General features: G+C 38.7%; 2 protein-coding genes across 3 annotated transcripts; one reads left to right on the top strand and one right to left on the bottom strand.

Annotated features, from left to right (window-relative positions):
* Positions 1–1,206: 1,206 nt before the first annotated feature.
* On the bottom strand, positions 1,207–9,120 carry LOC124629525 (poly(ADP-ribose) glycohydrolase). Its single transcript, XM_047162936.1, has 12 exons — positions 8,967–9,120; positions 8,602–8,888; positions 8,167–8,328; positions 7,431–7,540; positions 6,843–6,986; positions 6,529–6,617; positions 6,092–6,248; positions 5,634–5,764; positions 5,047–5,234; positions 4,302–4,545; positions 3,879–4,012; positions 1,207–2,364 (listed from the first exon to the last, which is right to left on the bottom strand). The coding sequence occupies exons 1-12, from the start codon at positions 9,013–9,015 to the stop codon at positions 1,954–1,956; spliced, it is 2,106 nt and encodes a 701-aa protein (XP_047018892.1). The 5' UTR covers positions 9,016–9,120; the 3' UTR covers positions 1,207–1,953.
* Positions 9,121–9,273: 153 nt separating this feature from the next.
* On the top strand, positions 9,274–22,139 carry LOC124630059 (retinoblastoma-binding protein 5 homolog). 2 transcript variants are annotated; one of them, XM_047163775.1, is made up of 11 exons: positions 9,274–9,442; positions 9,542–9,567; positions 9,846–10,040; positions 13,419–13,625; positions 13,942–14,123; positions 14,290–14,409; positions 18,050–18,243; positions 18,747–18,922; positions 19,778–19,909; positions 20,382–20,502; positions 22,048–22,139. In XM_047163775.1, exons 1-11 carry the CDS (start codon positions 9,424–9,426, stop codon positions 22,122–22,124), a joined length of 1,449 nt encoding a protein of 482 aa, XP_047019731.1. In that variant the 5' UTR covers positions 9,274–9,423; the 3' UTR covers positions 22,125–22,139. The 2 variants fall into 2 exon arrangements, with proteins under 2 accessions (XP_047019731.1, XP_047019732.1); XM_047163776.1 differs by having other exon boundaries at positions 9,275–9,442; positions 19,796–19,909.
* The last annotated feature ends 225 nt before the right edge of the window (positions 22,140–22,364 follow it).

Here is a 22,364-nt window from a genome sequence, read left to right as displayed (position 1 = left end):
CTCTGGGCTTTATGTTGCTGTCCTTAAGTCGTACCGCGTTACCAATTTGTACAATATTCATACCATAAATTATATCATTTTATTAAACTAACTCGAATTAATTTTATTATTAGTATTAAGACATTTACTATTGACGTCGGTAGACTAGTTGAAAACACAAGGGTTACTGAGCACAAAATTTAAGATAATAAAACATCGTTGTTCCGCTTGAAGACAGAGAAGGCGATATCGATATTGTGTCTCTATCTCTCTCTCGCAGCGCAACGATGATTTACTTTATATAACTGTCTCGAATATACATATAGAATAAGGCTTAGAGGTATCTGTCAGCTGTCAACTGATCTATCGAGGTCGATAGAGTTTCAGGCTATCTATCGATAGTAGGCTAATTATCGACAACACCGGATGTTCGCGATATGTAACGTTTGTACAGCGGCTGCCGCGAAGCAGCCTCGTGTCATCGCTAACACTCAGCCCCAACTTGTTGTATTATAACAATTTAGTTAACTTAATACGTTAGACAAATATTGTTTAATGATTGGCGTTTAATGCGATCATTGGACCAGTCTGCCCAGTTGTACGTACACTCAAATAAACACGTTCAATTTAATGAAAGTTTTAATAGGCTTGTTAAAGTCGTCGACTATTTAACTTTTATATAATATTCAGTGAATAGGTTGGAGTTATTATTTGGTGGCTGCGACTGGGCGGGCTGCATCTTATCACGTTTAATATTAGTGATGTAACCTTATGTTCCCAACACTGTGAACAGAGTATAAACTCCAGTGCGTTTGATAGCTAGCCATTGAAATGTTTATTCTCATATATTGTTATAGTTCGCCAAAGATTTGTAAAAAAAATAAATAAATAAAGAGTGTTATGATCACTTTTGAAACGTCGCTAGTTAATCGTTCATTTTAATTTTTATATTTATGAACTTTATTATTAGTGTAGAGTTAACAGACAGACTATTAGCAAATTGTGGAATATGTTCTTAGATACACGTTATTATGGAACTAATACAATAATAATTCGCCTACTTTGCATGTCTAATTTAGTTAATGAACTTTTAAACCTATTATCGAGTTATTAATATGTATATTGCTGAAATATTTTAAAACTAAATTACTATTCAATTATTTATTATTATACACTTATTACGTTTAGTATGCTAGAAATATGATGAAGGATAATAAATAATTTTAATTATATTATGGTACGTGTTTTATTTATCGTTTTCCTAAGACATTAACAGTGAAAATATCAGGTACAATGTTTTAGAAAAAATACATTGATATAGTTCATAACGCTCAGAATATTTTTAAATATAAATATTGAATAAATAATAATATAATCAGTTGCATATGTGTAGTGCTAGTACAGTGTCAGTAAATAATTTTGCTACTATACAAAAATAATATTATGATATCATTTTTGAAAATCATTTTTTCAAAAAGATACTAGAGTTTTAAAATAGAGCTTCAATTAGGCACATATCTAAATAATAGTGATGTACCAAGTATCGATTACAATACTTGGTAAGTTAAATTTCCAACTAAGTTTTGACTCAATGTGAGTTGCATTTTGATAATTTTTCACCATATTATGCAAAATTCTAGAATTTCAATAACAATTTAAGACATAGAATAGAATTTGACTAATTTGAATTTTCAACTACATAAAAATATATATTAAGTTTACGGAACCCTTAATGTCCTGCAAAAACGGGTAACATTAGTTTTAACATATATTGATATAAATAAATGCAAATTACATGAAATATGTATTATCTCGTAATAATAGTGCCTATATTTTTTTCATCTGGTCAGTTCATAAATAAATAAAAATAGGATAAAACATTACACTGTGAAAATAGTGGAAATATTACATAACGTTGCCACTATCGCGTTATAACTTAGCAATTTGGATCATTATGAACAGAAATAAATAAAATTATTTCTTACTGAAAAAATCCGTGATTTTCTTAGTCTTCTTTTTCTTTTCCGAAAGTGGCTCAGAAGTTTGATGATCCATTGAAGAGTTACTATCACACAAAAGCGAATTCCTTCTAACATTACCTTGAACCTTCTTTAAATCACCATTTTCCATTTCTGACATTGCATCGAATAACGACTTTCTGGGCTGGGGATTGGGTTCAATTTTCTTTGTCTCTGCAATTTCTTTCTTTGCTTCTGGCATTTGTTTGTTTGTATCGGGTATTGTTTGTATGTCTGTCTGTTCCGATTGCATGGTGACTTCTATCAAGGATTGGTCCATCTCGTCTTGTGAGAATAGGTCAGGGGAGTTATTCGAGAGCTCGCTTTCTATAGCTGTTGATGTTACCGGTATTGACTCTGATATACTCTGAAATAGATGATGGTCGAGTAAGTAAATAGGCTAAGATAAGACCACATTGGTTGTATAATGACGGTAATGCATATAGTCAAAATAACGACGGCTTATTATTACGAAATCAAACAGGTTGAATAAACAGTTCAAGAATGGGTGACAATTATTTTGATAAAAACGCGTTTATATTTTTTGACTAGCTTTTGCCCGCGGCTTTGCTCGCATTAAGAAGTATTATTATTAATTAGGTATGGTTTTTGCGGCTTTACTTTTGTTTAGCGTGTGTAAAAAATTAGGGCCTACAAAACTTCTTTGTACACAATATTCTTTACTAATCTGTCATTAGGCGCTAAAACTATTAAGTTATTGGGTGAACTTACTGGTGAGCAAGCAACATAAAACTGTCCATGAGAGAAGCAATGTTCTCTCAAGTCAATACCCGCAAATTTGAGAGTTTGCCCCTGAGACTTATTTATTGTCATGGCAAAGCAGACTTTTAGGGGAAACATTAATGTTTAATATGTCAGTGAGGAAGGCAATCCGCAGCAACCAAACAAACAAATTACCTACAGTTCAGTTCGAAGGTAATTAACTGGCGGAGAATCTTAACACCGCGATTCAGAAATGAGACGAAAATGCACAGCGCCATCTAATAGCGGTAGGCAGAACTTCTCAACATTTAGAACTAAACATTATTTTGTTCGTTCCATTACGTACTGATAGGTTCAAACTAATACATTTTACATCCTTCATCATCCCTTATTTTATCACCCGTGGGGGTTGAATGGGGGTTGAATTAATCAAAATCGTATTTAAGCGAACGTCATCATAAAATTCCGATTCGTCATCAGGACTTCTTCATAAAATCTAAGAAGATGTATACAAACTTTCATCCCCTATTTTATTCCCTTAGGGATGGAATTTATCAAAATCCTTTCTTAAGGGTTGCCTACGCCATAGTAGCTTTATGCATGCAAAGTCTCAGTCCGATCGGTTTAAAATTGACAAAGTTTCATACAAACTTTCATCCCCTATTTTATCCCCTTGGGGGTAGAATTGATCATAATCCTTTCTTAGCGGATGCCTACGTCATAACATCTACCTGCATGCCAAATTTCAGCCCGATCCGTCCAGTGGTTTCAGCTGTGCGTTGATAGATCACTATGTCAGTCAGTCAGTCACCTTTGAGTTTTATATATTTAGAAGATAAGATCAGCGTTTATAAAATATCAGTAAGTATAATAAATAAAACAACGACACCCATCATACTATTATACAAGCTAAATAGCATATAGTAAAATTTTGGCTATCGCAGTTCGAATCCAGCAGGGTTAGTTTTATAGTACAGTCAACTTCAGGTCAGTGGTAATAGTTTTATAGGAAAATCGTACTTATTACTATTGAGTTAAAATGCATGACAGTTACCACTGATGTGCCGTCTACCGTACATTCAGATCATTCAGATGGTTGGTTTTTTTTTTATTCCATTCTTAGAAATCGATGCAAATATTGTTGTATTAGTAACTTACAGTCTCCATAACATCATCTTTCACACGAGGCGGGGGCTCCTTCGCATCCTTAACGACGTGCTCCAAGTACTGATGCAGTGACGTCAGAACATTCTTCTCTTGGGCGAACTTCACTATGTACTTGTATAGCTGACCTGAATTACATAAGAAAATAATATTTATTTTATTTCCCTATACTTCCTATAGAGCCCATAGAAATGAAAAAATTACAAGAGTCTATAAAACAAGAAGTATCTTTAGATGAACTAGGTTTAACTCTTGGAACTATAAAGTTGACAAAAAAATCATGACGCTCTTTAGTCATGACGTTGACTCTCTCTCTCAAGTCTTAATGACCAGATTGATTCTTAAACTACTACTACTACTAACCTAACCTAGACGACTAGACTGACTCTTAGATTAAAAGTAAGAAAGAACACTCACCAACAGTAACATTGAACCTCGCTAACAAATTATAGACATTCACGATATCATCTCGTAACTGGGTATCTCCGAAGGTGAAGTACGCCATAGGCCTCCTCGCCTGAGCACAGGCCATGAGCTGCAGCAGGCTCTTGAGGTGCGGGGTGCCGCCGAAGGCCCCGCAGCCCCAGTTCCCAGTCGCCACGCCGGGGTATTGTAGGCCTTCTGAAGTAGGGTCCGTGTCGAATGAGAAGCCCACCCATGCCTGTAGGTTAGAAAGTACCGTGAGTATGGAATTTTGGAAGATTTGGCGCGTAGGAATCTACAGAAAAAATATATTCATGTTTTTTCCTATGTAACAAACATAATTTATTTCTGTCGTCACACTTATTTATTTTTTTATGTACTCCCCTATAAATTCCCTTATGTAATACCAGTATGTGGAGACATAGTGGTTTACTGTTTTATGTACCTATGTAATCCCCTATGTATACTAACTGTTGATTTATACACAAATAATCCTCCTTGCACTGGTTTGTTAAGTGTTACTCCATTGTGTCTACGGTTATTAAAAATTTAAGTCAGTCTGAACCCCGAAACTGCCGATATATTAGACTTAGTTTTGTTGTGTGCTGACTAGTATTTTCGACTCGTCTCCACGAGACCAACTTTTTTGGACTGTGCAACTAGTGTGACGTTTCATAGAAGCCTGCAAAGGCCTATTTGTAATAGAAACATTTGACTTTGATTTGGGTACACTACTGACCTTATTAAGCTCCCTAGTGACCGCGTCCCTGCGGAACTCGTGCAGCCTCGCAGCGTAGGGCACGGCGTCTATCGCGAGCACGGCGCAGCGGCGCCGCGCGGACGAGTCGCGCGGAGTGGCGTCACAAGCGTCGCCCGCGAATTGGAACGTGTGTCCGTAGCCTGTGTAGCGGCTGTAGCGCTCGCAACCTAGATAAAGTGTTTATCGTAACCGTTACTTATTGTACAGTTCACGTCTAAAAGATGGCTTGCGCTTGCGCAGTACAATTTAGTTTATACATTTGACTACGGTGAAGTCACAGATTGCCAGCATCGGACAAGCAGAGCTACTTGCTCCCGACTTCACTTTGACTTCAACTTCACGCGAACTGAACATAATATCATAGTGTCGGGCCATTATGGCCGCACGCATTATATAGCTCTTGTGTTGAACCAAATACAGTCTATTTCAATAAAAGGTGCAGCGACCGACTAAATTACGACTTTTTGTTTTACATCTGATTGACGGGAACAAATCCCATGCCCTCATAGAACATGCTACTGTTTAAAAAAAGAAATTAATTAAAAACTCAAATTATATGAATATACCAATCATCATAAGAGCTTCATTAGGCCTGAGAACTTCAGTGAACAGCATAGATATCATCAGCTCAGGACATATGACGAAGCGGATCTCCTCTTGAACACATCCGTGACCTAGTACACCACCACCAAGATACCTGCAAAGGAAAAATATTAAATAATGTTGTAATAAAAAATAAATAGCATCTTGAATAAATGAATGTTTTTATTTTTAACCACATTTGAATAACTAATTTTGAAATTATTATTTCAAAATTGTCATTTTTTATTTGAAAGGTCTAGCTTTCTCCCAACTACTCATATGTCGTAGTCAGATGCAGCTGAGCACGTACCAGTCTATTTGAAAGGTGAATGAGGAGTGAAAAGGCATCTGAGCATGTTGTATCAACGGTTATGCGAAAATAACATACTTGTAATCAAAACTAAGCAAACAATCCAATTTAAAGTACATAATTTCCACTTACTTATTAGCAAAGTCCACTTGTATCAAAGACTCGGCATCTTCAATAGTATGCTTGGGGTCTACATGTAGAGGCAAGGACCCCAGCAGCCGGTGACTGCTGTGCCAGACGGGCAGCTCCCGCACCGAGCGGCGCGTGAACGTCATCGTCCCGACAGGTACTGTACTGCAACCACACACTACTTGTACCCACAAGGGTTTACACTAGAATGAAGGACCAGTGTGATCTAAAGACGAAATTCCACCGATGTGCAAACTGCAACCCTTGTGCATGCTAGCAATGGACTAACCCTAACATGTATTTATATTTTTGTTCCCAAAAAAAATGTGGTCGTTTTTTACAGAGCACCTTTTAGCACCTTTTTACGAACTTTGCCATTTGAAAACTGCCTGTAGACATATTGTTAAATAAAAATGTACAAGTATTTAAAAGAATGTCACCTTTAGTAACCACTCTTCTGAAGTAATGGCAGATGCATTTCAGTTTCTCCATGTTTGAGTCTGAATCCGTTATCTCGTAAAATCTGTATCTGTGAACAAAAAAATTGCATTGACAATTGAATAAGTGTATGATAAGGTCAAGTTATATTCCTTAGTGTAGAATTCCACCTAGATTTCAATCAACATAACCATTTCTACAAAAATAGGACATACCAAACTTAATTAAATCTATTGAGAAGTTTAATTAAGATATTCCTGCAGTAACTCTGACTTCACTCAGTCCCTAAAATACAAATACAGAAATATGTACTTACGTGTTAAAATTAATGAAGGGATATGAGGCATATTCTGATGTTTTCTTAGTGGAATTTCTTCTAGGAAACGTGCAGAAGAAGGCATTGGCCAGAAGACTTGCTATCTGTTGCTGTGAGAGAGATACTGAACGATTCTTGTGTTGCCTGCAATTATACAATACACAATAAAGATAAGGACAAATAAAAACAATTTATATGAAGGTATTTTTAAGTTACTGCTATGCCATTAGGTATATCCTGTAATGATAGCATGCAAATAAATGAATTCATTTTCCTGCAATTGCACATGCAAAGTTAAACAGGATATTATAATCATTTATACATCATTGACACCCACATTGATTTAGATGCATACTAACAGGTTTATTTTAGCTTTATACTGTTTTATAAAGATGTTTATTTTATTTTTTTTTGTAAATGTTTATACTTTTTAGGTATTCAGTGACAAGCATAGTTGTCACTGCCCACATCCATAAGTTCTTGTAGGTAGCAAAAACTAATATAATAATATGAGTTTGATTTACGTTTTAGAGCAGTTAATGAACAATAAACTCAATATTTCATTATACAACAAAAAGGTGAACTTACTTCAACAATGGTATAGGTGCTTGAACTAGTTTTGGTAGAGCTAAAGCAAGTTTAGCAATCTCAGGCAGAGTTACATCAAAGAAATACTGCGCTTCTTCTTCTTCCACATACTAAAACAATCACAAAAAGAATTCAGTTTTAAACAAATGATGCATAGTAATTTTATTTATTACTAGCTTTTGCCCGCGACTTCGTTCGCATGATATAGTGACTTCCGGCATATTTTTGGTTTGACCAATAGATGGCGCTATATGTCCGGAATAAATTTTATTTTTTATTTTTATATATTTTTTTTGAAATAAAAACTATCCTATGTCCTTTCTCAAGTTCCAAACTATGTCTGTACCAAATTTCACACAAATCGGTTCAGTAGTATAGGCGTGAAGAAAAGACAGACAGACAGACAGAGTTACTTTCACATTTATAATATTAGTTAGGATTGACCTCCATTAGAAAGATTGAAGATTGGATGGAGGTCATCAGAAAGATTTTCATTAAGAGATTAGATTATTATTTATTGTACAACAAGAAAATTAACAACACAGGAAATCACAATACACAAAGAAGAGTACAAATGGCTGCCTTATCGCTAATCAGTGATTTCTGTCAGACAAGTAAGTCTCAATCAATAGCTCCTTGGCATTGGTCAGGATCTTATCATCAATTATCTAGAATCTTTAAAAGTATTTCATCATTACAAATGGCCATCAATTCTGAAATAAATATTAAATCTCACCTCATTAAAGAGTTTATGCAAGCCTCTGAATTTCCAACTATTCCTGAACTTAGTATTATAGCTCAGTATTGCATTGGCCAAGTCTTGACTGTTCCGTATTGGCTTAGATAGAGCATTCTCTATTATTTCCCAACGCTTCTTCAAACGTGTCTCACCATTCTCCTGAAAATCAATAATAAATGGATAAAAGATGGCTTAGTTCATGAAACTTAACACAAGAACAGCATTAACTACTGTACGAATTAATAAAGTAAAAAACAAACTATGGCTCGCTTCCTTGCATGAAAATTAACATAGAATTCCAATCAAGTAAATGAAGAATGTACTTGTCATAAATCCGCCTTTCAGATGACCCACTGACCGTCTTGTGATAAACTCATAACAAGCCTGTACTTAATTCACTTTCAATGATTTACAAATGCAATCCATACTCACATTTTCGACAGGATATAAACTGTGGCTCGAGAAGGGCATCCTCACGTGCTCAGAGTCCCATTTGTCCTGCCCGATCTGCGGCTTCGGAGGCCTATCAGCCGCAACGCATCCACTACTAGGCACATGATACAAAACTGCATGGTTGTATGACGGCGAAACTAGCGGGAATTCAGGAGCGCCCCACGGCGATTGTGAACCATATAACTCCGTCAAAGGAACACCTCTCCAACTGTTATCACTGTCTGTGTCCATAGCCATTGTGTAAGGGCGAATTTTGTTACCTTTTGCTGTAAATAATAATAAACTGCATAATAACACAATGCGTTGATAACGGCTCTCGTGTCATTTTTTCGGTGGATACGTACTTAATAACTTTATGAAAGATTTCAATTGTGATGTTGCATTAAATAACATTAATTACAATTTATTTCATGCACAATATAATTATTATAAACCAAAAAAGAACCGAATTAAAATAATTTCCCCCGTTTGAAACTGACTGTCAGATAAATCGTCAACTGAACTGACACTGACATTCAGATCAGAAGTGACGGATGGCAGGGAAACCGGCGCTTCAGGGCTTAACACATCATAGTTTTAGCATGAAGAAGTATCAGTTGCGAACATTTTCAATAGGAGAAAAGAGTGCCGAAAATTGTTGTTTTGTTTGTGAACCTGGAACGTAACTGAAGTCAATCGGGTTGCGTTGGTTTGGTAACGCTAAAAAGTTTTATTTTTAAATTAAATTGTATTTTGTAGTATCTACTTGTATTATTAAGTAATCTATTTAAAGGAGTATAAACTAAGTATAATTATTCAATCATGAATTTGGAATTACTGGGTAAGTTAATGTAAATTCGTTTGCGGCACTTTTACCAGACGTTTCTCGTTCTTGTTATTGTTTACAATGTTTTCTAAACAAATTCTGTCTCCCTTTCAGAATCATTTGGTCAAAACTATCCTGAGGCAAGTACTTCTATTTCTTTATAGATAATTATGCATTTAAAAGATAAAATTGAGTTAGTTTAAATACTACTTAGCTTTGACTTTCCAACAATCTTATATTGAAGTAAACAGAACAGATAGAGCATTTCTATAAAGACAGCTCATATGCACATGTATTTCTAGTTTAACTTTCTTTCTCTGATTCAACTAGAGTATCAACATAGCTTTTAACCCAACTTCCTTTAAAAAAATAAACCAACCTCACTTCACAATTAAAACCTTTTTGGTATTTTCTTCAGGAATTCGACGGTACATTAGACTCAATATCACTAGCAGCTACATGCGCCTTCAACAGGAGAGGAACTCTTTTAGCTGTGGGCTGCAATGACGGCAGGATATTCATATGGGACTTCCTTACGAGAGGGATAGCTAAATCAATATCCGCTCATGTCTATCCTGTATGTAGTCTTAGCTGGTCAAGGAACTGTAAAAAGGTATGCTTCTTTAATTTGTACATATTTTGCTTAAAAAAGTGTCTTGTCCAAATCACATTTATTTCTGTACTCTTTCTGTTTGTTGTTTATGTAAATAACGTAAGAATGTCATCATCAGCCTATCGCAGTCCACTGCTGGACATAGGCCTCTCCAAGTGCACGCCACTGAGATTGATTTTCGGCTTCTCGCATCCAGCTCCTGCCAGCCGTCTTGCGCAAGTCATCACTCCACCGTGCCTGAGGACGTCCTACACTATGTTTGCCGAGGCGTGGTCTCCACTCTAGAACTCGTTTACCCCAACGGTTATCGGTTCTTCGGCTAATATGGCCAGCCCACTGCCACTTCAGCTTGTCGATGACCTTGGTTCTCTGATGGCATACCTCATTTCTGATGCGATCCCTCAGAGAAATGCAGAGCTAAGCCCTTTCCATAGCCCGCTGAGCGACTTTAAACTTGTGAACCAGCCGTACCGACAGTGTCCACGTTTCGGCTCCGTAAGTCATGACAGGTAGGACGCACTGATTGAAGACTTTTGTCTTTAGGCACTGTGGGATCGACGATGTTAGGACTCAACGTATCTTCCCAAATGCAGCCCAACCCAACTGAATTCTCCTATTCACCTTGTCCTCAAAGTTGTTTCTACCTAACTGCAATGTCTGCCCGAGGTATACATATTTCCGAACAACTTCGAGAACGGCGCCGTGTATCGCAATCGGTTCCGGTAGAACATGTTCATTGAACATGACCTTGGTTTTGTCCAAGTTCATCCGTAGGCCGATGCGTAGAGAAGATTCAGCCAGGTCGTTCAGCATCTGTTGTAGGTCCTGCAGCGTTTCCGCCATGATGACGATATCGTCAGCAAATCGCAAGTGAGAGATGTGTTCGCCATTGATGTTGATGCCGCGTCCTTTCCAGTTCAGCGTCTTGAACATATCCTCCATTGCATTAGTGAACAGTTTCGGGGAAATAACATCCCCTTGTCTCACTCCTCGATGCTACGGTATGGGCCTTGTTTGCTGATTCTGTACTTGGACGGACATTGTAGCGGCTTCGTAAAGACATCTCATCACTTGGATGTATCGCCAATCTACTTGACAACGCTGCAGGGACTCCAGAACAGACCAGATTTCAACCGAGTCAAAGGCCTTTTCATAGTCCACAAATGCTAAACACAGGGGCTGATTATACTCTTCGGTCTTCTGTATAATCTGCCGCACTGTGTGGATGTGGTCTATGGTGCCGTATCCGCTCCGAAACCGTTGAAATTCGTCGAGTCTTCGCGCAAGTCGGTTCGTGATCACTCTTGAGAACAGCTTATAGACGTGGCTTAGGAGGGAAATGGGTCGATAGTTCTTCAGCTGGGTTTTGTCTCCCTTTTTGAAGAACAGGACGACAACACTCCTACTCCACGCCTCTGGAGTTCTCCCTTCAAACAGGACGGCATTAAAAAGCTTCTGGAGCTCCCCCAGTAAGGGGTTTCCTCCTGCTTTTAATAGCTCTGTTGTAATGCCATCCTCGCCAGGGGCTTTTCCATTTTTGAGCTGTCTCAGAGCGATCTCGATTTCGCCACTGCTGACTTCTGGCAGGTCTTCGGTGAAATGGCGTGTTAATGTGGCTCTAGAATCCTCATTTCCGGGATCAGGTCGAGATGCATGCGATGCGTATAACCGGCCATAGAAATTTTCCACTTCCGAAAGGACTGCCGGCACCGAAGAAACGACTTCTCCACTTGTTGTGGTCAGCTTCGTCAAGTGGGTTCTTCCAAGAGATTGTACGAACACCTTTGACCCCCGATTCAGCTCAATTGCTCTTTCAATGGCAAGAGTATTGGAGCACCGGAGGTCGCGTCGTACGTGCTTGTTGATCTCTTGGTTTAGAGCCCGCTTAGCTGACGAACTGACAGGCGGGTTTTCACGTCGTTTCTTCATAAGCCCTAATGTCTCTTCCGAAAGCTTTGATTTCTTGCCCTTACGCTGCATGTTACAGAATCTCGAACCTTCCTCCCTGAGGATCCGAACCACATATTCGTGGTTCTGGTTAACGTCTGTTGTGGTTTCCACGGCGGCAAATCGGTTCTCCAAATTTGACTGGAACGTTTCAGATCCTGTCATGGTTTGGAGCAGTGTTGGTCGGAGCCTGGCCTTCATCAGACGGAAACGTTCGGCCTTGAAGTTGATATTCAGAGAGCCTCGGACAAGTCGGTGATCGCTCCCGGTATTAAACCTATTGATCACGGAGACGTCTCTGAATATGTGCTTCTTGTTCGTCATAATGAAGTCAATCTCATTTTTAGTCACAGTGTCGGGGCTTTGCCACGTCCACTTCCTTTGGGGCTGCTTTTTGAAAAAGGAGTTCATCAAAAAGAGCCCCTCGCGTTCGAGGAAGTTGACGAGCATTTGCCCGCTATGATTCCTGCTTCCAAATCCATGGGATCCTACTGCCGATTCGCCGCAAATCTGTACTCCCACTTTAGCGTTAAAGTCCCCCATGATAACGGTGTAATGGGTCTTTGTAGTGAAGTGGAGGGCCCTTGATATATCATCAAACATATCCTCCACTTCATCGTCTGAATGTGTCGAGGTCGGTGCGTACACTTGCACTACCTTGAGGCTATACCTGTCAGTGAGCTTTATGATAAGGTACGCTACCCTGTTCGACACACTAGACACCTCCACAACGTTATCAGCTAGGTACTTATTAACCAGAAACCCAACGCCACCTTGGGATTGTTGGTCTCCCTCTCGGAAGTACATTAGGTGACCTGATTCGAGGGTTATGGTGTCCTCCCCCTCTCTTCGAACTTCACATAACCCTAATATGTGCCACCTAATCTTCCCAAGTTCCACCTCGAGTTGCGCCAGTTGCGAGTCAAGCCGTAGCGTGCGGCCGTTGTACGTCGCAAGAGTCAGTTTTATTTGGTGGCCTCCCGTAACCCGGGGATTCTTCGCACCCCCTGTCCCGCCGTAACCACGGTCGCCACCGTGACCGGGAATAGTGGGACTGCCGGGTATTTAGCCTACTGCTATCACGCTGGCCAGACGGGTTGATAGAGGGTTTTTTCCGAATCTTCCTTCTCTCGCACTGGTGTTAGGTGCACTTTTGACTCCATTAGTCGACTTCTACGACACCCACTGGAAGAAGGGAGACTGGAGGAAGGGAACGTAAGAATGTAAGATACTTGTAAAAAGTAACACAATATGGTCTATTTTGTGTTACAAAAATCAATTTGATTTTGAAATATCATTTATATTTTTTTACTCATGCTTTCACCTGGTGCGATTGTTACTACAAAAAAAAATTCAATCTATGAATGTATGTTTAAGTAAGATTAATTCTATTTTATTTATCAACTGTAATAATACCTTATTCCTTTTCAGCTCCTTTCAGCATCAACAGACCACAATGTATGTATATGGGATGTTCTCTCTGGAGAGTGTGAACAACGGTACAGATTCCCTACTCCAATATTAAGGGTACAATTTGACCCGAGAAATGACAAGAGGTTCCTAGTTTGTCCAATGAGACATGCTGCTTTGCTGGTAGATACGGATGGAGAACATAAAATATTACCTATTGATGATGATGTGAGTTTAAAAATACATATAATATTTGTGTTAGCCATAGACTGTGTCTGGTATACAACTTCAGGATAGGAGTTATCGAAAATGCCTAGAATGGTCATGTTGAAATCTATACTTATATTAGCTGAAGAGTCTTTTTTTGCTTGAAGGCATAACTTAGAAACTACCAGACCAATCTGAAAAATTCTTTCAATATTAGATAGCCTAGTTATTTAGCAAGGCTATAGGCACAGACCTCTGACTGAAGCTTTCATCTTGAATATAATCTCAGAAATTGCAAACTGACCTTTTGAAGTAAAACCTTTTTCTTGAATTTCAGGGTGACATAAACGTAATAGCATCATTTGATCGAAGAGGTGACCATGTTTACACAGGAAATGCAAAAGGAAAGATATTAATATTAGACACACAGAGCTTAGCAATTAAGGCTAGTTTCAAAATAACTGTTGGCACATCCAGTACTACTAGTATCAAAAGTATAGAATTTGCAAGAAGAGGAGAGTAAGTTGACTTACTTCAAAATTATTTGTTTTAATTAAAAAATAAAGTTTTTTATTTCTTCCATGAAAGAGAAAATTGCTCAATTTCACAGTTTGTTCGTGGACTGTAAAGGCTTTGGTACCTAGGTAAAAGTCTATTGTAATCAGTTTCATGTATTTATTTCTAGCTGTTTTCTCGTAAACACGTCGGATCGAGTTATACGAGTGTACGACACTAACACAGTTCTCAAATGTGGGGTAAACGGCGAGCCTGAACCTATACAGAAATTACAGGATCTTGTCAACAAGTAAGTTAAATTATCTACTTAGTACGCCTTTTATATAGCACTAGTACTATAACAGCAAAATACGGTACAGTTCATAGGAACACAAAAGCTCAGCGAATCTATACATATAATAAATCTGTAGAAAAGTAATTTTTGTACATTGAAGAAATTGACAAAAAAAATAGCCAGCATGTTAAAGGATAACTAACAGAACCCATTTCCATCATTTTTGTCATTTTTGTCTGTTTGTCTGTTTGTCTGTTTGTCTGTTTATCTGTTTATCTGTTTGTTCGTTCGGGATTCACGTAAAATCTACGAATTCAATGCAGACAATGCTTATATACAAAAATTCTACGTAACTTGGGGTATTACTTAGTTTTTGTTTCATCGAAATCGATTCACTCTATCAAAAGATATGATTAATTTTGTGAATTCAAGATGTAAAATATTACGACACGCAATCTGTTTGTCAAAACTGTACATTTGAATGTTGTACTTATATTAGTTGATCGGCCTATTAATCTTTACACAGAAAATCACACCTTCATAAGTAACTTTGGAAGAAAAAAAAAATTAAAATTTTGTTTAGCCAAGGTTAAAGTAGCTCCATCTGTGGTAATCTGTGTTAAATAAAATACATAAAATTTGACAAAGGAGCGAGGTGGTAAATGACAATAAATTACCATACATTCTTTATAGAGGATTATTATTTCAACAGATGGAGTTGTTTATTTTCCGTAATTCACTATATTTTAACACGTAGTGTAATTTTTCGATAGACATTTCAATAGTGTTTGTCAGTTTGCCGTGCCACATCAAAATCCAATTACAATTATTACCTTGATGAAAGGAAAATTAATAGTTCTCAGCCAAATTTAAAACGGTGCCATCTAAATAATTTTTTGAACATTATGTCAAAAATGATGACTTTAGTATAACAATTAATTATCATTTGAAGTTACAGATGGAGTTCATATCAGGATTTTTTCATAAACATAGTTTAGCTTATCTTCCACTAATGTGGTGGCCTTAAAACAAATTACTTTGAGTGAGTAGTATTAAGTAGACCTTAAGTATTTTTTCTGATGCAAAATATGTAAACTTAATCCTAGAAGAAATGAGGATCTGTCTCTCGCAAGCCCTGCTAAGCGTGAGGTAGGTAGGTAATGTAGGATTCTGTAGCTTTAAGAACAAGCCCAGATACAAAGTGCAGATAAGAAATGGGAGCTTTCTCGATTTAATACCATACTCACGTAAAATGCTTTATGCGTCTGAAAACGTACAAATTACGCGTCGCATACCAGAGACATGCTTACTTTCAACTTCTGATCGCAAATACACTGGTCACGATTACGAACAGTCTCAGTAGGACCCGAGCCAAGTCTAAAAAGACACCTTTTATATAAAACTACGTTTGATGTCATTCAATCACAAAGACAGAATTGTTTTCTGTTGCAAATCCAGCATGCATTACAGGTGTGCATTGCACAAAAACTAATGGTATCCTATTCGAGAAGTCAAAAGAGTCGACCTGCCAACGTCAGCTTCTGCGCTAAGCAAGTGTTCTTAATAGTACCATCAGAATTACATTCATCGTTGAATGAGGTGAATAAATTTTCAGAAACCGCAATAACAGTAGGAGCCAAAGCATATGAGCGCTTCATAGAGCTCTGATTGGCCCCAGGTGACCAAGTCAGGTCTGATTTGTTCGTTCATCAGATCTTTGAAAGTGTTTCGGTGGATACTGTCGTCCTGTGTGACACAAAATATGGTATATAAACGTCATCCGCAAGAGCGAAATTTTCCCGGTGTGTGCGGTAGTGACGCACAGTATACAACACTTAGGCCTCTGCCTCGAATTTTGCGGGCAGCGGGGCGGCAGCGGCGGCGGCGCGGGAGCGGGGCGGGCAACGCATACCTGTTCTCGAAACTAGCGGGCAGATCGCGCGGCACTATAGCAGTGTAGTGTTGTGTTCTATTGTGTTTGCTGTTCCATATGGGTGTCCTATCAAAGATGGCCCAAATAATTAGCTCTTGCACGTCCTAAGACATTTTGATAAGTCACAAAAAAAATGTATAACACTATGCCTACAATGCAGACGCCCGACGCGGCGGTCGCCGCTTGAATGGAGCGCACCGCTCATTGCCCGCCGCCGCGCCGCTCCCGCGCCGCTGTATTCGAGGGCCGGTCCATTTGATTATACGCGTAAGATCCTGCCGCTCCCGCGCCGCCGCCGCCGCCGCCCCGCTGCCCGCAAAATTCGAGGCAGAGGCCGTATGTTTCTTTCGATTTGCTGGCTCCACCAAGAAATGACAAATTGCAAGTGTACATTTTGAAAACCTTGGCAAAACTGCAGGTTTCAAGTACGAACTCGGGCGTGTGAGTAGCGCGGGCGCCGCGCGTGCGTCGCGTTTTGCTGCCCTGCGGCATTTACCTACAGCGCGCTCGCGTCGCGCACGCGCCGCTCTCCTTGACGTTTAACTGCTAAGGCGTTTAGCGGGCGGCGGGGATAGCGGGCGAAGGGGTAAGAACGCAACTCGAGCGCCGCGTGCTCGCGTGCACATGCCGCAGGGCAGCAAAACGCGACGTTCACGCAGCGCGCTCGCGACGCCCGCGCTACTCACACGCCCGAGGATCGCGCACGCCTAATGTGGGGTCAGCCTTACCATAGTGAGTAAGTGCACAGAAAATCCCCGTCATACAAGTGTTTCTTCCCAGTAGTGAAACTATCCTACCCTATGCGCCTGCTGATGATGATGACTCATTTTATCATCCATCCAGCTATTCCCCAACTATGTTGGTGTTGGGCTTCCAGTCACCGAATCTGTTTGAGTACCAATATTTTGCTTGGAGCGACTACCTATCTAGCTACCTTCAATCCAGTCAACTACACAAGACGATATCCATGGTAAGACTGACAGACTTTCTGGCTTCTGATTAGTCGCAGCAGCTGCAGAAAATGTACAAATGACAGCTTTGTCACACTCAAAGCATATAGACATAGATTATAACTGTTTCCTGTGAAAATTACTTACGCACCATACGTTATAATTTTCCAAATTGGCTGACTGGATCCAGAGATATTCACAACGTCACAAACTTTACTTCTTTTGTTTAGATAAATGGTCACATCCACAACACAACCTTGATCAATGAATCTATGCGACTGCTAAGTGCTTATCCTAATTATACTGTCACGTGAAAGAATGCACCTACGGGATAAGTAGTATTTTGACTATTCTATATTGCCCACGCAGACGAAGTTGCGGGCAACAGCTAGTCTTAATTAAATGGCGTCTAGATTTTCATCTATCTTGATATATTTACTAACTATGATGTTTTACCATAACATTTTGTACAAAGTACATTAACAGCCAATTTCTTCATCAAAAGTAAAAGCAAAAGTAAAAGTCAAAGTAATGTCTAAAGTAAAAGTAACGGTCAAATTCAATTTTTCTATTAGTAACTTTTACTTTAGACATTACTTCAACTTTAACTTTTGATGAAGAAACTGGCCGTAAGTTGGCAATTACTGTGGAATGGCGGTGAAACCACAGAACAAGTTTTGAACATATTTTTCAGTGATAAACTTGTTGGTAAATTATTCGCTTAATTTCTACTAAAAACCCAATTACACCACCATAACACTTAAATTCCCAGAACAACATGGAAGAAATGCTGTTTCTCCGGCGACGGGGAGTACATATGCGCTGGCTCTGCGCGGCAACATGCGCTTTACATCTGGGAGAAGTCCATCGGTAACCTCGTGAAGATACTACACGGGACCAAGGGAGAACTGCTGTTGGACGTCGTCTGGCATCCCATCAGGCCTATCATTGCTAGTATTAGTGCAGGTAATGTGTGAGAAAATTATTTCAAAGTAAATATTGATCTTTGAAAATGGTACTGATATCACCTGTGATCCTGTGTGGCTCCAGAGCCAAAAGCCCTCCCATCGTATTATTTATGATTGTTAAGTCATAAGAATCTATTTGCTGTAGATTGTGAGCTTCTTTTTATCGAGTATGGTAACCCTTTCAAATCGAAATAATCTACCCATTTATTAGTGCAGAGTTGTCAATTTGCATGTTTGGGGCCTAGTATCAAACTTGTTGCATTTACAGCAACCATTTCTAAAACGCACTTTCGTACCATAATATAAGTCTCAAATTAAAACACCTCATTTGCAGATGTAGAATCAATATGGCCACAGTATACAATAGCAATCCTATTGACTGGGGCCCCACATTATTATTACACGTAATGAAAAATCTATTATATTCTCATTAATCATTGCGAAAACACACTTTACAAACATGACTTTAAGGCTCAAATTAAAACACCTTTACTTTCACAGGAGTTGTATCAATATGGGCTCAGAACCAAGTGGAGAACTGGTCGGCCTTCGCCCCTGACTTCAAGGAGTTGGATGAGAACGTGGAGTATGAGGAACGGGAGAGTGAGTTCGATGTGGAAGATGAAGACAGGTCGGTAGACCAGACTGGGGAGAGTCATGATGATGAAGAAGTTGAGGTATGTATGATGGATAGATCAAATGTAGGATACAAGGTTTGTTCCCACTAGTTCTACTGCTTAATTCTACCGTAGAACTAATGGGAACCTTTTTCCCACTGAGATGAACAAAAAAGATTAACTAGCTCACTAGCTCCTCTTCATTTCTGCTGTCCTAGTACTTTAATAAAGAAAAACATTTGATTTTTGTTGAAATTCATGAAAAAATCAAAATCTAATCTAATCTAAAAGTTATTCTGACTGCTATCGATTTTGAGCTCTGAAAAAAATCACAACTACAGATAACCACGGACACGGCGAGATGTCACCCAGGCCGTCGACTGTACTTCTTCTGTCTAGTAGAACAAAATTATGTCCCATTAGTTCTACTGCAAATGTTTAGTGGAACTAGTGGGAATACCAGTGAAAACCATAATTCCCAATAGTTCTACTATTTTGTTACATCTCATATAGTAGAACTAGTGGGAAAAAAAAGTTCCCATTAGTTCTACGGTAGAACTAAGCAATAGAACTAGTGGGAACAAACCGGATACAATACTAAGAAAACCCCACAAAATTTTAATGATAGCTCAAGCGTCACTCTGTCTCTTACATATAACATTGTTGAGACAATGTTAACGTTTGAGTATTTCGAGGTTTACCTTACGACGTTGCATAATTACTTTTTACAAATAGCATAAACTATGTTGGGGCAACAAGCCAGTTTCTTCAGCAACCCGACACCATTCCCAAGACAGGTTGTCAAACTTACTAGCTTCTGTTACCCGTAACAACTGCCGAAGGTGCTATTTGAGTATCTTTGACAGTGTGACAGCACCTCTTTCGTAATAGAAAAACTAAATTATTTGGAGTCAGGGGTACCATTTGAAACAGGTGGACGTAACGACTTGCGAGCCGGTCGCCGCATTCTGCAGTTCTGATGAAGAAGGCGAAGACGAACATATGCTATCCTTCCTGCCCATCGCACCAGAGATTGAAGACCCAGAGGTAAGAAACCAAGCTTACGAGACTATCCTTATTTATTTATATACTTTCTTTATTTATTTACTACTTTTTAATACTTTACATCAGGCAACTGAGGCCCACAGAAAATACAATTAATAGTCTACATGTTGACACGAGTATGCGGTGTCGTATTGCACTATGTGGAAAACTCAAAGGGATTTGGGAATAAAAGTATCGCCACACAAGAGTTATGCAAATTCATAAAATTAGAATAGACCCGATATTTTTCGTTTGGGTATTTTTAACCGACTTCAAAAAAAATTAGGATTTGTATTTGACCTGTATGTATGTATATTTATATTATTTATCTCACGTTTCGCAGAACCGTTTTGATGCTCTTTCGAGCAAAGTACTTATCAGACTTATGTGTATACTGGAAGTCGATTTTACTTTTTGGTAAATTAACGCCCCTTATAATGAATAACTTTAGCAATATCATGTAATCAATTTCTAGGACGGTTGGGCAGCGACTCAGGAGACAGTAACTCCTACGGAAACACCTGAGAAGTTGGAGCCTGCAGCTAAAAGACCTAAGAGTAAAACCTATGATATATCACTCAAGATCGCACCACCTGGCAAGTTGAAATACTTTTTATTTTCCATATTGTTGATCTACACAATAAAAGATATTAATTGCTCATATAGTCACAGATTATATAATAGTTACTACGTAACAGATAAATCACTCCATACAAAAAAGTCCATACCTACTGTTATAAGCACCTACAAGTTCCCCAACTACCTACAAATTCCTAGCTGCGTTATAAAATGAACCTTAAAAGCTCGAGCGCTTGATTGTTATTCCAATGCGATAGCGCACAGTTCAGTGACCGCAACCGTGCCGTGGCCGTGCTTAGGGTTGCTTCTTACAATTTATTAATATTTAAGTAGGAAAACAAAGTTACGCTTATTTTAAGATAGCCTTTTTTAAAACTGAGTTTTGAAATAAAAAGTAATATCAAGAATATTTTTCTTTAGTTAACTATTGTATTGCCTACTAAAATGGAGTATGGGTATTACTAAATATTACCTAATACGTAAGCATAGGTAAGTACTTAATACTTAATTTTTCGAGCACATGCCATACTCACAATACAGTTCATATGACTAAGTAGGTATCTAAAGTAAAATAAGTACCTAATGATCTCTGTCGTTAAAAACATAAAGTAGATAAGTATTAATTTACTTAAAAAAATAGAATTACTAGATAAGTTCATAAATATAAAATGTTTCTAAATCTTACAATAGTCGCATATAAACCAACACAACTCAAAATAATCCATCAGTTTGTTAGGTAGCTTAAAAAATCTAATAATAACCAACAGCATAACATGCCACGAAATAAAAATAATAATATTGGAACGCGCGCGGCGCGTGTGCTATTGAAAGCCCTGAGCCGCGTGGGGTTACCGGTAACCCAGCGAGCGGTAGGCATTTATCGCGCGCAAGTACGTCGAGTGACAGAGGCCTGATATAGTAATAATAGCGTCCTAGCCGATTGCCAGCTATGGCGGCTTTTCTTATGTAGAGAGATCAGCCAGCTGCGCAGAGGATATAATAGTGTGTCTGCGTTTGCTTGGACGCAGGTGCACTCACTATTCCTTCACTCTCATAACCCGATGGGACGGCAATCCGACACGACCGGAAAGAGATCAGGCGCAGGACCGACATTTACGTGCTCTCCGATGCACGGGTGAATCAATCACCAATTTCCAGACTACGGGCTGCTATGGAGAGCACGTAAATGTCGTCACTCTCAGTGAAGGAATAGTGAGTGCACCTGTGTCTGCGCAAATGCTTGTGCACTATGATATGTCCTGCGCAGCTGGCCGATCTCCTTAAATGAGAACAGCCGCCGTGGCCGAAATCGGCCGTGGATTACACCAAGGAGGCAGATCGCCAATATAGATTGTGTAAACCTAAATACATTGTGAAATACATTGATCATTTAGAAAATAGTAGGCATAATGAATGTGCCTCATCATGCGTAAGTACAATGCTTGCGTCAATGCGGCCGGTACATTCTGTCAGCGGTGTTGCCAACAGTCCCATAAACGGTAATTTTAGCAATTTTCCCAGAAAGGGTTTATTTTAACAATTTTTTCCTGTTTCCTTTTCAGAGCAACCTTTATCATTTGGTGGCAAAAATAAACAAGCAGCGGGAAGTAAAAAAGTCGCCGGTAGACCTCGTAAATAAAGTATTTTATCATAATTTTTATTTTTTATTTACTGCATTTCTTTTAAATCCCATTGACACTTATTTCATTATAATCTAAAAATATAGCTTGTAGCAAACTAATATATATATATATAATAGTCTTTCCTCAAGCAATGGAAATGGTCTTAATCACTCATTTGGTCATTGATATGCATAATATTCCAGTCGATACCTTTTGTGACTATATTGCTTGTCGTACCAAACATGGGAATGCCACAA

The sequence above is a fragment of the Helicoverpa zea genome, chromosome 4 (genome assembly GCF_022581195.2).
Source record: "Helicoverpa zea isolate HzStark_Cry1AcR chromosome 4, ilHelZeax1.1, whole genome shotgun sequence".
Taxonomy (NCBI): domain Eukaryota; kingdom Metazoa; phylum Arthropoda; class Insecta; order Lepidoptera; family Noctuidae; genus Helicoverpa; species Helicoverpa zea.
This window is presented reverse-complemented; position numbering and strand designations above follow the sequence as displayed.

Excerpts from the sequence above, each read along its gene's own strand:
- LOC124629525 (XM_047162936.1), bottom strand. The coding sequence starts at position 9,015 with ATGTTATTTAATGCAACATCACAATTGAAATCTTTCATAAAGTTATTA. Across the intron at positions 8,329-8,601 it reads GTTTATATCCTGTCGAAAAT|GAGAATGGTGAGACACGTTT; the intron begins GTGAGTATGGAT and ends ATTGATTTTCAG. Across the intron at positions 4,546-5,046 it reads TCACTAGGGAGCTTAATAAG|GCATGGGTGGGCTTCTCATT; the intron begins GTCAGTAGTGTA and ends TCTAACCTACAG.
- LOC124630059 (XM_047163775.1), top strand. Across the intron at positions 10,041-13,418 it reads GGTCAAGGAACTGTAAAAAG|CTCCTTTCAGCATCAACAGA; the intron begins GTATGCTTCTTT and ends ATTCCTTTTCAG. Across the intron at positions 14,410-18,049 it reads TTACAGGATCTTGTCAACAA|AACAACATGGAAGAAATGCT; the intron begins GTAAGTTAAATT and ends TTAAATTCCCAG.